General features: G+C 43.9%; 1 protein-coding gene and 1 pseudogene across 3 annotated transcripts in view; one reads left to right on the top strand and one right to left on the bottom strand.

The window, feature by feature from the left end:
* Fgd6 (FYVE, RhoGEF and PH domain containing 6) overlaps positions 1-16,190 on the bottom strand; it is a 109,361-nt gene that overhangs the window by 35,229 nt on the left and 57,942 nt on the right. For all 3 annotated transcript variants that reach the window (XM_030244876.1, NM_053072.3, XM_006513214.3), the window contains 3 exons: positions 9,558-9,709; positions 6,713-6,869; positions 4,039-4,126 (listed from right to left, as the gene is read on the bottom strand). In XM_030244876.1, the coding sequence (XP_030100736.1) occupies positions 4,039-4,126; positions 6,713-6,869; positions 9,558-9,709 (397 nt within the window). The remainder of the gene's footprint in view (positions 1-4,038; positions 4,127-6,712; positions 6,870-9,557; positions 9,710-16,190) is intronic.
* Gm18391 (predicted gene, 18391) lies at positions 11,958-12,630 on the top strand (annotated as a pseudogene).

The raw sequence follows: 16,190 nt of genomic DNA, 5'->3' as shown, positions 1-16,190 counted from the left end.
GTAAGTCTATCATCACCATCTAATAATAAGCAGAATCAAAGTACATACACCTTTGGCAGGGAAATGAAGCAATGCTTTGCTGGGTTACACAGGGATTGATGATAGGTGGTATGGCCAGTATGAAGACATTTCTAGAGCATGCATGGAGTGGGTGGGTGGAGAAAACTGGCCTGGATCACAACAGGGGCAGGAACCGAAGGGAGAGGACAACCTGGAGATCCTAGCAGGGAGTAAGACTAGGAAGGGAGCTTAGTCCTTCTGGAAGGGCCAGAGTCATGGCAGTCTGCTTCCAATGTCCAACACTGTGCAGTGATCTATCCACCCGGCGCATTCGCGGTGCTCTTACAGGAGGATTCTGAACGTCAAGAAAAGGAGCGACTATTCGTTTCCTAAGCCTTTCAGTTGGTCAAGTCTTTGATATGGGTCAAGATCTGTGAGTCCCAGATAGCTTGTTCCTCGAAGAGATGAGAAAGAAGCAACTGACCCTGCGCCTGTGGCGGAGTCTGCTTTCTTCCTGCCTGCCTGCCTGCCGCTACATCATTTCCATCCTTTCCAACTCGAGAGGATCCGGTGTCCCACACGCTCAGGACAGGGCCTGACTGTGATGCATAAGCCTCCACCAGTCAACACAAGAGTGAAATGTAAAAGCACTGGGGATTCATAGGTAACTCACTCGCAGTGTATCCCTGAGTACTTCACACTGTATGCATCCTCGTAGAGCTTATTTTGAATTGATCTTAGGGAACCACTACCAAGAACGACTGGACTTATGTGAGCATTTATTTTAGCGTGCTGGAGGATACGAGTCATGGCCACGTGCTTTACAACTGGGGGTTCAACGAGGACTTCCACTAGGAATTTAGTTGGAATCTTTTACTCCAATGGAGAGAGAACTGAAGTTCTCCTATGGGTGAAAAACACTGAAAAACAAAACAAAACAAAACCCAGGATGGCTAAACAGCAGCAGAGACCACTGGCTGAGTGGATGCCGCCACTCACTATTCTCCTAGAGAAATATCACATCTTATCAGTCCTTTGTCTATGCATTTCTCAGACTCCCTGGGCCACGAAACTGAGACAAGTTCAAGTCTACTCACACTGACGCAGGCAGGAATCTTCCCCTACTCTGCCAAATACCTGATAATCAACGTCAGCGGCTGATTCAAATAAAGGCTTGTTCTTCCTTTCGTCTACTGTAAGGTTCCTACATTTGAAACCACAAGGCCTTGGGAGGATTAAGCCATTTGAACCTGGTTTTCCAAACATGGGACCCCAGTTAATAATTTAAACAGATGCAGACTTAAGACTTAACATCCAGACTGGAGAGATGGATGGTTCAGCAGTCAAGAGCCTGTGTTGCTTTTAGTGAGGACCCAGGTTCAATTCCCAGCTCTCTATGGTGGGCCTCAGCCACCTCTAAACTCCAGTTCCAGAGCATCTGATATACTCTTCTGACTTTGATGAGCGCCAAGCATGCATGATATATATATATATGCATACATACATACATATGCACATAATACATAAATACAAGAAGATTCCTACAAGTTCCAGGCACCTTAGGTTATATAATGCATTCTAGGCCAGCCTAGGCTCTTGTGTATAGACTATATCTATACTTTTTAAAAAATATATACCAAAATGAAAATAATTCCAAGAGACTAGTGTGTTAGGACAGATCTATAATTCTAGCACTTATTAGTCTGAAGAAGGAGGATTATAGTGAATCTGAAGCCAGTCTGGGCTACAATAGCAATTACCAAAGCAGCCAGAACTGCATGACAAAACCCTGCCTCAAACAACATTAAAATAAAATTTTAAGAACCCACCAACTCCTTGAAAGAAGAAAAACTTGAAAGTCCAATCTCACATGATGTTGGTATTATAAAACAACAACAAAAAGTCTGTTTGCTTTGATTACAGACACATGCCACTGTGCCCAATTTATCCAAGGCTTCAGGCCTACTAGGCAAGCACTTTACCAACTCAGCTGCACCTGTAGCCCCAAATCCATTTTCTTAAAAATAGATTTTGACTAATGGAAAGAAAGGTCATGAATTAGGAAGAGAGCAAGGAGGAGTATCTTGGAGGGTCTTGAGGGAGGAGAGAAAAAGGGGAAATGATATAATTACAATCTCAAAAATTAAAGAATTAAAACACACACACACACACTCACATACACCCATGTTTTAAAAAGCCAGGCGTGGTCTGGTGAGACATCTGAGCTGATACAAGCACTTGGTGCTAGCCCGAGGAGCTGACTTCAACCCACATGACCCACACGGCAAGGAGAAAATGGACTCTTGCAAGTTGTTCTCTACCATTCACACGTGTGTTACGGCACACATGCACATGCATACCTCACACAACACATGAACAAGTAAGTAAATGTACTAAAAAGAAATGCCAGGAATGGTGACGCTTGCCTGTAATCCCAGCATTCAAGAGGCTGAGGCGGAAGTATAAGTATTTTGAGGCAAACTTTGTTGTCTCCACAATGAAACTCGTCTTAAAAAGACGACACACATAGTTTTAAAAGCTTGTTTTTCTCATTTCTCCACCCAAAACAACTTAGCATTCAACCTAACTTAAACACAGGCAGCTTTTGAACTATGTAGACCAGCCACAGTACAGGGGAAAGAGATATCTTTTCCACTTTCATTTTCAGTAGCTGGATCCTTCCTTCTCACATCTGTAGCCACAGCTGTCTTTGGCACTAAACGCAACCCTCCTTCTGCTGCTGTGACAATGGCCAATGCTACTGAGTAGCTGGTTACGACAGAACATTAGATTTATCTAGCAGGAACACTGCGTGTCAGCACTTCCCCTTGTCCTGTAAATTAATAATCTCAGCCAGGAGCAGAGGAAGGCAGACGGGCAGGATTTCCTCAGACTATTTGTGCAGCTCTGTGTTATTCTAGAGTGAAATCAAGTGCCTGACTGACAGTTAGGAATTCAAACTGAGCTCTTGACACACCTGGGCTGGCAGGTCCCAGGTCAAAAGAATAGGACTTCCCATCTTATCACGACCAATCCAAGAAAACCTGTCACATCGGTTCAAGGGACCTGAGCAAAAGCTGCTTTTCCAGGGTTCACATATGCCTGCCTCTATTACTCTTGGTTTATGAGCACCTGACTAAGGAGACAGAATGCACATCATTTTTCCAAGGACAATAGTCACAGCCAAGTACCTCGCATTCTATTTACACCAAACCACACATATCTATTGAGCTGTAGTGGCATTTCAATGTTCTTAGCCACTTTGATACAAAGTATAATGCAAATATGTATATATAAAATTTCTCTCCCTCCTTCTCAATACACTTCAGCAAATATCAGTAGACCTAACAGAATGTATCAGATGGTAACTTTGGCACTGACATTATGTGTATTAGTTTCTGTTATGACATCAAACTACCTAATCTTTATAAGCCTAGTATCTTGTGTATATTATAACGGTAAGTTTTAAAGAGCCAGGGAATAAAAGTACCCAAATACATGTGTATTCATCCAAATCATACCTCATATTCCCTTGTAAACTCCCAAAAGTCCTTGCAAACGATAGTCAATATACCCAAATAATAACAGTAAGGTTACTGTCACGATTGCTAAGAATAACTAATATTATTAGAACTTACTATGCACAATGACTTATTCTAAGGATCATGCATATGATTTAGTTCATTAATCAATCCCCAGAACAACAGAGGAAAGTGTTAGGGTCACCAGGACAGTGCTGTACAAGCATACGGGAGGTGAGAAAAGACCTCCTTAGGATTTATAGCAGTACTGGAGTGAAACAACACAGGATGAGGGTTGATGTGGTGAGCCGATGCTCAGAGGGCGCATGCAACCTACATGCGTGCCCTGAGGCGAGTGTGGACACTGGGTAGTCAAAAAGCCAAAGTGATTCAGTTCCAGTGATGCGGCTCATCTACCAGGTAGCAGCGAGGGAAGACAAAGAGGGCACACTTAGGAAAGGTGTGCTCAGTAAGGGCACTCCGCGACACTTGGCTGGTAAGGTTTGGAGACCCCCACCTGTCAGTAGCAGCCTGTACTGAGGGATCCTCTGAACTGGCTTTAGCAGGTAGTGCTTCAGGGCCAGGTTGGCACATCGAGGGCTCATCTGAAGGGAAAAACAAGGCAGTCAAAGTAAGCTCATTGGTTTTTCAGAAGCGGAGAATCCAGCATGTAGGAAGAGAATCCAGAGACGCTTCCTTTTGTAAGATGCACAGCAAGGGAGACTGACTGGAACCATCAAACCCACCTCTCTCCACCGCTTGTGAGGCTGCTGCCCCTGAGAGCACTGACTCACATCCATCCCACAGAGCGTGGTACCCACGCGTGCAGTCCCTAATGGGGCTGTCCTAGCTTCCACTCAAGGGACATCTGTCAGTTCAATCCTAAACAAAAAGGGAACGCACAACCTCTAAAATAAGGAAGCAGATCTAAAACTATGAGTGGTTACATTCAAACGATAGTCAGAGCCCTGTGGTCAATATACTAAACACGTCGAAACAACTGGGAGTGCTGCAGAAATTACAGCTCAGAGCAGCCTCACTAAGTGCCCCTTCTCTTAGGAGAACGAAGAATGTAAAGATCTTGTTGGACGAGTAGTCCTGTAAGACAGGCAGGTCAGAATGAATACACCTGACTATAGTATCTTCCTCGGGTGTGTGCATGTGCTGGGCACACAACCCAGGGCATGGCAAGTGCCAAGCACACGAGCTGCTCCCGAGGTGTATCATGAGCCTTCGGACATTCTGACTTGACCAATAAGCCATGTGATTCTCCTTAAAACGGTTTTCCTTGATATGGAGAAAAACAGTTATCTCAGTCTATTCCTGAACTCCGTTCAGTCCAGGAGTTCACTGCGTGGTAGAATCAAGATGAGCATGCGCATGTGCCCTTGCACTGCCTATGAGACAGACCCTTCTACGCAGCTCAGGCTGGCCCCAAGCTCTATGCTCCTGTCTCTACTCTCTGGGTGCTAGGATTATAGGATGTACTGTGATACCCAGTGATGCCTCCTTTTATGGATGGCATGGAGGGGGGAGAGGGAGGGGAGGAGAGGGAGGGGGAGGGGAAGAACAGGAAAGACTGCAAATTATTTTCAAAGCATAAAGTTGCCTCTTGCACAAAGCAGTATAAAGCAAAAATCAGCAACACTATAATATTTTTTGAAACCTTTCATTCCCTATTTTGTGAGGCTAGAATTTACTGACCATTTTAGTTAAAGAAATAAATACTAAAATATAGTAACCCGAATTGATAAGAGTAAAAATTAAACTAATTGTTTTTTGAAAAGTATGCAATGCCCGTGCTCAGGAGGTAGAGGCAGGTGGGCCAGGGAGCAAATACAGCCCTGACTGCAAACCACGACCAGAGGCAAGTCTGGGTTACAGTGTACGATATCATCATCATGTCATGCTAACAAGTTTCCACCTCCAAACTTTCAGTCACAACACAAAGCTTTAGCTGGCACATAAAATAAAGCAGAGGCAAAGATTTTAACTTTGAGGCTAAAACTATTTATTTACTTATCTAACAAAAATTATGTTCCTTTCCACTATTGTACGTGAAGCTGTCGGACAAATGGAAGAAAATGTTAGTTTGGAAATAGGAAAGGATCCTTCGTATTCAAGTGCATCAAGGCAGGAGGCAGAGTCGGGGTGGCCAGTCAGGGTGGAAGAGAAGGACAAGCTAATCTTTAATGGCCATGGAATGTCAATTTTGCGAGACCGTGCGGGTTTTAGAAAGATAGTTGCACAATCCTGTCCACATATTCCACTCGACAGAGTGGCTAAGATGGTAAGTATGTATGATTTTTACCACAGGCTTAAAGAGCTAAGATTATCTGTTGACTCCTTAGTTTACTTAGTATGTGTGTGCGCACATGTGTGTAGGTGTTTGGTGCACATGTGCCCCAGCATGCGTGCTGAGGTCAGGGGACAGCTTTCAAGAGTCAGTTCTCTCCTTCCACACGTGGGATCCCAGACGTGGCAGCAAGCGCCTTCATGCTCCGAGCTAGCTTGTTAGCCCTCTTTTGGTTTCTGAGACAGGGGTTTGTGTTATCCATGCTGACAGGAATTCAATATGTTCCTCAGGAGGAGCTAAATTCCTTCTTTCTGCCTCGGCTTCTCATGTCCTGGGAGCACAGGCCTGGGCTACCACAGCTGGCTGATGGGAGCTGAAAGCCAGGATTTCCAGGCCACTGTGGTTATACAGTGAAACCTTGTTTTAAACAAACTAACTAGCTAACTACCTCTAACCAAAATATTGTTTACCCAATTTAAACAGTACAATATGCAATAATAGATCTTCAGAACTGAATCTTGGACTACTTGAATTTTAACTGGTTTATTGGATCAATTAATCCCTAAGATTTTGAAGAGATTATTATTATTATCATTCATTCGTTCATTCATTTATTTACCTATTTGTTTGTTCGTTTGTTTGTTTGAGATAGAGTTTCTCTGTCCTGGAATTCACTCTGTAGACAAGGCTAGCGTCTAACACAGAGATCTGCCTGCCTCTGCCTCCCAACTGCTCAGAGTAAAAGCGTGCGTGTGCCACCACTGCCTGGCGAAGGAGATTATATTTTACCTTTTTACTCAAACGTTTTGTTTTCAATGACCATAAAAGACTAAGGCATAAAAAAAAAAAAAGAAAGAAAAAAGAAAAAAGTTGAAAATTATACGATAGCAAATACCTCGAATTCTCTGACAACTGCAGCAAATCCTGGATTTTTCTTGCACTGCTCATCCAGCAAAGCTACGTTCTTATCAAATTCTTTGATGTATGTGGAATACATTTTTAAGTATGGCCCCTTCTTTACAAAGATATCAGCAATTCTTTGTTGTTCTGTCCTATGGATAGAGGAGACACAAAAACACAAATGCAGTCATTAATGTGTCTGAGGCACAGCTAAGTCACAAGCTCCTCTTGTTTTTCCCTCTTCTTCAAGACCTATCCAAGCCGGGCAGTGTGGCGTACACCTTTAATCCTAGCACTTGGGAGGCAGAGGCAGGCGAATTTCTGAGTTCGAGGCCAGCCTGGTCTACAGAGTGAGTTGTAGGACAGCCAAGGCTACACAGAGAAACCCTCTTGAAAATGCCAAAAAAACAAAACAAAACAAAACAAAACAAAACAAAAAACAAACTATCCAAGATGGCTGCTCTTCATCATTGGCCCTGCCATGAACCCATCTTGTCCAGACTGTCAGTTCTGACTGGTCTTCCTGTTTCCATTTTTGTCCTCTTGATTCTGTTCTTCAGGGCAGCAAGAGCCTAAAAAATGCACATCCTATTGTGTTATTTCCAATAATGGCTTGTTTTCCCTGTGTGTGTCTGTATGTGTGTGTGTGTGTGTGTGTGTGTGTGTGTGTGTGTGTGTGTGTGTGTGTGTGTGTATCTGTGTATACAGATGGTCTTACTAAGCTACCCGGACACATGATCTGCCTGTTTCAGCCTCTCTCCTGCTATGCATCCCATGCACACAAGGGCTACTACGCTTCCCTGCCTGTCTGACCCAGGCCATGATTCTCTTCCCCCTTTCTTGTTCTGCAGAACTTCTTTGTGTTCTTTAAACACGCCGGAGTCCATTCCCATATCGTGGCCTTTGACTAAGCCCCACTAGAATCTGTGTTCCAAGAAAGTGAGACCTTTGTATATTATGTGTACTATGTGATACACTTGTCATATGTAGATAGCCAACCAGCACAGTAGATAGTCAAATGCTGGAAAATGAAATGGCTGTTAGGCATGGTGGCTCACTCCTATAATTCTGGTACTCGGAAGGGTGAGACAGGTGGATCACTCTGAGTTCAAGATCAGATTATACTACATAATGGTTCCCAAGCCAGGGCAGCTACAAATTGAGGCACTTAAAAAAAATCAATATAATAACTTATTTAAAAAAAAATCAGCTAGACAAGGAAGCAACCATGCTGCTCCAATTACACGAGGTGGTGGTAGCTGAAAGGACTGGGATTCCTTGACGACAGTACCTTGTTTCTTATGGCTCTACCCCAACCAAATTGAACTGCCAGCAGGCAGCGGACAGACCATGAGGCAGCAGCGGCCTCGGTCCATGCCCTTCCTTGTGGAGCAGAGCATGATCTATGGCCTGGAGACCAACCAAGGTGAAGAGTCAATGCTGGCTAAGTATGTTGTACAAGACAGCAGAGCAGAGGTGTCACCGTGGTAAGGTGCATACGGCGACGGCTTTCTGGGTCAACAAGGTAGACTGCTTGCAAGTTTCCCTGGCAGAGAGATGCTGCACACCGGCTCAGCCACCTCAGCGTCACCAAGCAATGGTCCTTATCCAGAGTTTCAAACTTTTATTTTATAGATAAAGACGGGCCCCTCCCTGTCTGGTCCAGAATTGAAAATACTGTAATTTCTCTAACAGTGGGAGCCCTTAAATCAGTCTTACTAAGGCAAACATGCACATGTCAATCTACATATAGAGTATTTGGTGCTCTAAATGCTAGAATACAAATATATATTTGAGCCCGGCGCTTCTTGTATGATAGGCAAACCAGTAAGCTAAAGTCTCAGCTCTTTTTTAATTTTAAAAAATATTTGTGAATTGATTTACTTGTTTATTTTGAGTGGGGCATGAATGTGATGTCAAGGGACAAGTTTTAAGGATCAGTTTCATCCCTTTACCATGCCAGTTCTGAGGATCAAACTCAGATCACCACCTTTGGTGGCAAGCACCTCTACCCACTGAGCCATCTTGCCAGTCTGTCTTTCACGTGCTCTGTTGAGGCAGAGACTCAGTGGGTTGCCCACAACTCAATGGACCTGTGGTCCTTTTGCCTCGGCTTCCCTGCTATTTGGGCTAGCAAAAGCTCCACATGGTTCCGTGAAAAGAATATTTTGAGAGAAAATACCTTATTCAAAGATTTGAAGTATTTTGTTAACAATAAGTGAAACTTTTTCCACAACTGAAGGTTATCTCTTTCGTTAATTTAGTCTGGTTTTCAGGGATGCTTAATATTTCTACTACAGACCATCTACAGACCCAAAATTTGAGGGAGCCTTTAGTATAAGCAAAAAATATTTAAACCTCTTTCTACTATATATATATATATATGCCTATAGTTAGGTTTTAAAACCAATTCAGAGTAATATTAATATAAAATTATATAAAGAATAAAAGGTAAACTATGTACAGGAATTATTTTGGTAATTATACTTCATTTTCACTAATGATAATTTAGGTAATTTTAAAAATTACAGCCTGGAATATATTGGGAAGTGAAACCCTGTCTCAATAAATAAACAGAAAAACAAAACAAAATTAAAAAAGGAACTAACTAATTGGCTTAGCTTGGGTCTGAGCAGGCACTATTGAAAAACTTTAAATGATATGTATTTAAACCTAGTGTATGGCCATCAGAAATATTCAATCTACAGGTAACTGCCAAAAAATTCAACATCCTGAAATCAGGCTGTGTAGGGGACACCGCCCCCCTCTCCCCTGCAGGGTCTCTGTGGTTTCATGTTATACTGCACGCTCTGGGGAAGCCTACAAGTCCCAGGGTTTACCAGGTGAGCATTCGCTCTTCCAGTTCCTTCAGGAGATCCCGGTTGAGCTCGTACAGCTGAGGCAGGTAGTACAGGATCTGGTTAAGGATCCGGTCCTCAATCACGGGCTTCCCGAGCTGCCTGGATGCATGGGCTACAGCACCCCGGAAGTCCTATTACAGGCAGGAGGGCAAAAGTCACTGTCCATTCGCATAACTTGATGGAAAGCTCTTTGCCTAGCCATCCTCTCCCCTATGAAGATCCACAGTCATAAAGCTATCTTATCTCGCAACTCTACTGAGAAGTATCTACAAACTGGTTTGTAGCTCTAGGAATTAAAGTCACACTAGTGCTATCATTTAATACGATTGACTCTATTTTCTCACATGGGGTGATAATGCTCCCTCAGGAGGCATGAACTAAGGAAAACCCAGTGCTAGGCACCAGAAGTTGTTCACCAGGGCAGTCTAAGAGACTCCCAACATAAGACAAGCTGTTGACACTACTCTTAGTTGCCTCCCAGAACTTGAAGTTTAGACCCTACTGTGGAAGACCTCACACAGTTTGGACACTGCACTTTGCAGGTAAGGTATTGACAAGCTGGTACTGACCCGGAAGCCTCCTCCGCAGAGACTAGCTCTCATACCATCTGAAAGTGTTATGCAAACTGCCAAGAGGGAAAACAACCAATAAATAGTCTTACCCAGATGGAAAGCCTACACACTGCAGCAATGACCTGCGAGGGAAGATAGCCCTGAAGGGCAATAGCGGCATCTTTATCTTGGGGGTAACCAACAACTGTCTAATGGCACTTATGGCCTGCTGGGTATGAGGAAATGCACCCCTGGTGGTGTGAACACCTAGCCTGTGGCTGGAGAGGACCTCAGAGAAGAACCTGTTACTGCCATTTTTCTAAACCACGATGTCTATTTTTAGTTGTCAACTTGACTACATATGGAATTAACTAATATCCAAAAATGGAGGGCACAACATTAAGGGACTTCTGTTTATTTTGAAGTATACAGATCCACCTCTAATCTGGATCTTGAGGTGGGAAGACACACCTTTAATCTGGGCCCCACCTTCCCATGGACGCCTATACCAGGACAAAGAAAGAGGCTCCGGCTTGTTGCCTGCCTGCTCTCGCCTTGTTATGGAGTCCATTCCTTCATTGGCATTAGAAGTCTACTTCTGCTGAGAGGAGCTGAGACACCCAGCCTTGGGGACTGAGCAACTTCTGGATTCTTAGACTTTCCATCCATAGCCAGCTATTGTTGGATTTGCTAGACTACACTTTGTAAGTTATTCTAATAAATCCCCTTTCTCTATATATGTACACTAGAGATCCATTCTACAAATTTTGTTATTTTAGAGGACTCTGACTGATACATAAACCAATATATATTTTAACTTTATCCTAAATATTGATCTTTATACCCACAGATATGTGTAGCTTTTATACCTCATCAAAGAAGCTCCCCTTTGCAATACCTAGGGACTATTACAGAGATCCACAACTAGTCAAAATATAGAAGACAAATGATTGAGGGGTGTCCAGCCCCAACTGGTTCACCTATAACACAACCCCTACACTCAAGGCTCAGAAAACACTGGGGAATCATGGAGAGAAAAAATAAGTGCCAGAAATTCAGGAGACCTGCTCTGAGACAGCATCTTCTAGACATGACTGGAATCACACGAAATCACAACTTATTGCCTAAACAGCTGATGTGCGAACATGAAAGGGGGAACAGTCACAAGGCCCCACACTTAGATGAAGAACTAGAAGCTGCCAGAAGGGAAAGAATCCTTTTTTTCCTAGGGAATGACCCTGATAGTTATTTAATCCCAAGTGGTCAGCCCCAAGAATTATCTACATAGGAGCAATACTAAGTAGACTCAGTAAATTGTGTGTCTGTGGGTGTGATTAAAGAGTGAATTGGGAAGTGTGGGCAAAGCAGGAGTTGAAAGTGGGAAAAGGAGTTGGAGGGTGAGGCAGAAATTATGTAAGTGTAGTACTTATGCATGATATTCTCAAAAATATTCAATTAAAAATTTTAAGAAGTTCTAAGAAGGTCTTAGCTAACTCCATTCTGGATTTAAGAGGCCCTCATCTCTGTCAGAAGTCGTTTCCCAACCTGGAGCCTCTAGCTGAATCTTGCAGAGGGAGGCACTTGGCAATCAGGATTCTAGATCTTGGCCACTGCCCTTGATTGACTCTGCTTCCTTGACCTGACCTCGGTTTCCTCCCTTGTGAAATAGGTGCAACTGTTACACAACTACTATAGTACTAGCAAGAATGTTTAATTGGCTGTTGCACAAACTTACTGCAACACATTTGGTACAGTCAACACAACACTCCGACTCTAGGTGTCAATGTTCCTCTCCCTTCAGCCAAGCTCCCAATGAGCTCACCATTTATACTTAAAAATCCAGCCACCTGGTCCCATACCCACCTCAGCAGCACCTGATAGGCAAAGATGTTTCTGACCACATAAGCTTACAGGCGACATATCCATCTGGGGTCTCCCTGGGGTGGCACCCGTAATGAATGAGTGAGTGAGGGAATCCTGCCCAGCCTTACATACCAGCATTCCTGAAGGTGACTTACCCAGAATCAGCCCCTCTGAGAAACCAAGTAGCACCCTCCAATACTACCCCAAAAGCGAGAACCAACCCAAGGCATGGGCCCCCAGTCTGCATCTCATGAACCCACAGAACACGATGGTGTAGCAGATGCCCTTTGGGTTCCCCAATCTCCCAGGCCAACATGGGGTCCAGTGGGGGCTCAGCATCTCCATGTGCCACCCTGGACAGATGTTCTTCCTGGACAGGATAGGTGTGCTACCACAGCAGGGCATGGTGCCCCATGGCCTGAACTAGAGAGTCATGTCCCCACTACAAGACCTCATGACTCAGCAGAATTTTATGCTGATGAAGCAGTGTGGTGTGTGAAGTCTGGATCTACACATAGCCTTCCCACACGCTCTCCCCACAGGGCTCCCTTATAGGCCTCCCACCCTCTGTGGCAGTGCAGTGTGTTTCTGGACAGCCAGAACTCCCAAACCAGGGCAGCATGGCCCATCAACCCTTTTCGCAGGCCCCTCAGGGGGTCTGGAGCTGGGGATATTGAGAATATGTTAACTTTTAAAATATTTTTTCCCCTCAAAAAAACCCCCACATATTTTCATCTTCTGTTCTTTCTAAGACTACTGCCATGTTTTAATATAGGTCACCAGCACCACACCCAGCACTGCAGAGAGGAGGAGGAAAGGGTGGGGGAGGAGATAAGCGTTGGCAGAGGCTCCATTGTCCTGAGGGTGGGCCTCAAGATCTAAGTTAAACAATACTGGAGTCCCCCCAGTTCAAGACTCCAAAACAAAGGACCATTCCTTCTCCTAAGAGTCTGATTACAAATCCTCAAACAGAATCCTGAGCACACTCACTAGGCTCTTTCTTGGAAAGGGCTAGCATTTCCTCTGTTGATCCCTCCAACATATTCCCCTAAAAGACAAATTAATTAAGAGTAGCTCTTACTTCTCCGGGGCAAATTAAAAAAATAAAAATGAAGATACGGAAATGAACAAAACAAACCCCAAATTAAAAAATCCTCACATGTACTCTAAAAGAACGGGAGGTTTCCTACCCTAAAGGACACTCAAGTTTCTTTACAGAGAGGGATGTTACGTTCCCAGTCTTCTGAATGCAGACAAGGTTTCACGTCCCAGCTACACTCCAATCTCCTCTCAATGTTTCTTTATGTTTTCAGACAGTCTTGCGGAGACCAGGATGGCCTCAGGAAATGGCAATCCTACTCCCTCAACCTCTGGATGACTGCAATTACAGATGTGCCAGTACGGCCTCAAAACTGTTAAGTAGCCAAGGATAGCCTTGACCCTCTGCTCTTCTTGCCTCTACCTCCCCAGCACTGGAATAACAGGCCTGTAGCACCATACCCAGTTTATTAGACACTCAGGACTAAGCCCAGGTATTCCTGAATGCTAGGCAGGAAAGTCTACCACAGAGCTACATTCTCAGCCTCCTCACGTTCTTAACAAATACTAAAACCTTTTTCTGGAAGTAGAGCCTGGGTTCATTTTTATTGTCCCATTAGTCATATTAATCTAAAGGAACACCTTATCTATACGTAGCGACTACAGAACTAACTTGTGTAACTAGTAAAATATCCAACAAGAATTTAGTTTGCAAAAACTCCAGTTTTAGCAAACCACACAGGCATCTCCAGAGAACAAGCTGACAGCAGCCACATTCCATCCCTTGCAGCTTGCCTCAATCAGCCCTGGCATTTTGCTGGGAGAAAACACAGCTACTTAACTCTTGGAAGTCGTTAAGACTGTCTACGATCGATCGAGGAATGCTATAGAACGCACTTATGAATCACTCCCCAGATAGTAAATACGTTCAAAGCTCAGCAAGGTGAGCAGTGAAACATGTGTCTGCCAGTGTGGTGATGGGCACAGGTGATGGGCACAGTTCAGATGCAGGAGTTCCTGCAGAATTACGTGAAGACTATGCTGGTGGCTTGGCAGCAGAATGACTTTTGTTTTCCAACTGGAAGGCATTTCCTCATCATGACAGTGACAGTGGATGAGGAGCCGGTCTCGCACTGCTTCGGCCAGACTTTACATTCCATGTCTTCCACCGCGGCCAGAACACACACTTGTTTATTTGAGACACATTTAAAAAAGGCCAGCCAAATCCAAAGGGGACTGACCAATGGTAGCCACCATTCAGGAGACTCTTACCACGACCGGGTGAGGCGGGATTTGTTTTCTTAGAGTACTGGGTGTTTTGGGGCAGCTTTAGATGAACTGAAGACCAATTATATAGTTTTGAAAATTATGGTAGGGGCTCAAAACAAAATAGAAAGTTTATTTTGTACTTAAGAGAGGGAAAGAAAGACAGGGATGGTGGCATATGCTCCTGCATAAACAAAGGACTTGGGGGTAGGGAGTGGCCAAGGCAGGAGGATCACTGTGGGTCTGAGGCTACACTGAACTACACAGGGAGACCCTGTCTCAAAAAAAGGGCATTTAATAAAGACTATAGGAACTTGAAGAGTTTGGACCTCTAAGAGCCGCAGTTGTATGTTCTAAGCAGGCATTTGACAACAACTCTCTGCTTTACCAAAGTGCTCAGCCAAAGCACTTCCTTATCCAAGCTAGCTTTACTAAGAACTCGCCACCCTTGCAGCGTCTGGCCCTGCGCCCCTCCTTCCACCATCTCGCAAGCACTAGCAGATCGCCCTGTCCCCCACTTTTCCTTTGGGAACCTTCCACTCCCTGAAACTCACTTTCTCCTTGACTGTGAATTCTGTGTTTGGAGTAAAGTCCAATTCCTTTACCACTGCAAAATCAGCACACTGTAATGAACAAAGTCTGTCTTAATATATGTTTTTTAAAAGGCCAGACATGGTGGTGAATACTGCTGATCCCAGCACTTGGGAGGCAGAGGCAGGTGGATCTCAGAGTGTGAGATCATCCTGGCCTAATACTGAGCTCTATGACAGCCAAAGTTACATTATAAAAAGACCCTGTCTCAACACACACACACACAATACACACACACACACTAAAATTTTAAATGTCACTTAACATTTATTTTCACTGGTTTTCTTGGTGGCGAAGAGTGCTCAGCACACAAAACCTTAGGTTAAATCCAGCTCAAAACAGGGCATCCCTGCCTCCAGGGTAAGACAATGAACACCAGATCTCCAACAAGTAACTTAACAGCTCCATAACCACACACAGCAGGCAACCATGACTGCACTACTTCTCTTCTTTGGCTCCATCTCCCCCAAAACAATGCACTCTGACCCTAGAGCCAGATGCGACTAATTCCACAGATAAACGCCCCAGCTACTCAGGAACCTCAGCCACCACTAACGTGGTACCACTGGAAGGAGGGCCCAGCTTTTTTTTTTTCTTTTTTTTTTTAATAATAAAAAAAAAGATGATTACAACATGTAATTTTTAAAAAAAAATCCTAACAGCCATGATAATTTGGGAAAGTGTGACAATCTTTAAAGTGTGACATTTTAGGAGCAACAAAACTATTTTGGTCAGAAGCATCTAAATTCACCCAAGCTCCCTTCACTACAGCAGTGCAGATGCAGGTGAGCAAAGATGCAGGAGCATCTTCTGGACTCCAGGGAAGCGGGTACCCAGTCTGGCAGTGTGGCCTAGGGGGAGAGCACCAGCCTAGACTGTGTGAGGCCCTTGAGTTTGAAAACCAGCACTGGAAAGGACAGTAGGGTGGAGAGACAAAGAGACTGCATAATTAAAATAAAGGAGGAGAAGAGGAGGTGGGAAATATTAGTCACACAGTGGATATTACTGACATCAACAACTCTAATTCTAATAAAAACCAACCAAAGGTTCTGCATGCAAAGTCAAATCACCTATGATTACATTCACTAAATGCTTGCTCAAGTTGAAATTTTTAAAGACTGAAAGGGACCTCTAGATAATAAAGCATATTACAATATTAGTCTTAACAATTCCCCCCAATAGCCCATAAATTAGACCCAGAACAGCTCCAAATCTTTACATTATCAACGTGCTCACTCTGCCTACTCTAATCAGTTGGGGAAGACCCTAGCAAGAACATCAGTGCAAAGAGGGTCAAGTCTGA

This window comes from Mus musculus, chromosome 10 (assembly GCF_000001635.26).
Source record: "Mus musculus strain C57BL/6J chromosome 10, GRCm38.p6 C57BL/6J".
Taxonomy (NCBI): domain Eukaryota; kingdom Metazoa; phylum Chordata; class Mammalia; order Rodentia; family Muridae; genus Mus; species Mus musculus.
This window is presented reverse-complemented; position numbering and strand designations above follow the sequence as displayed.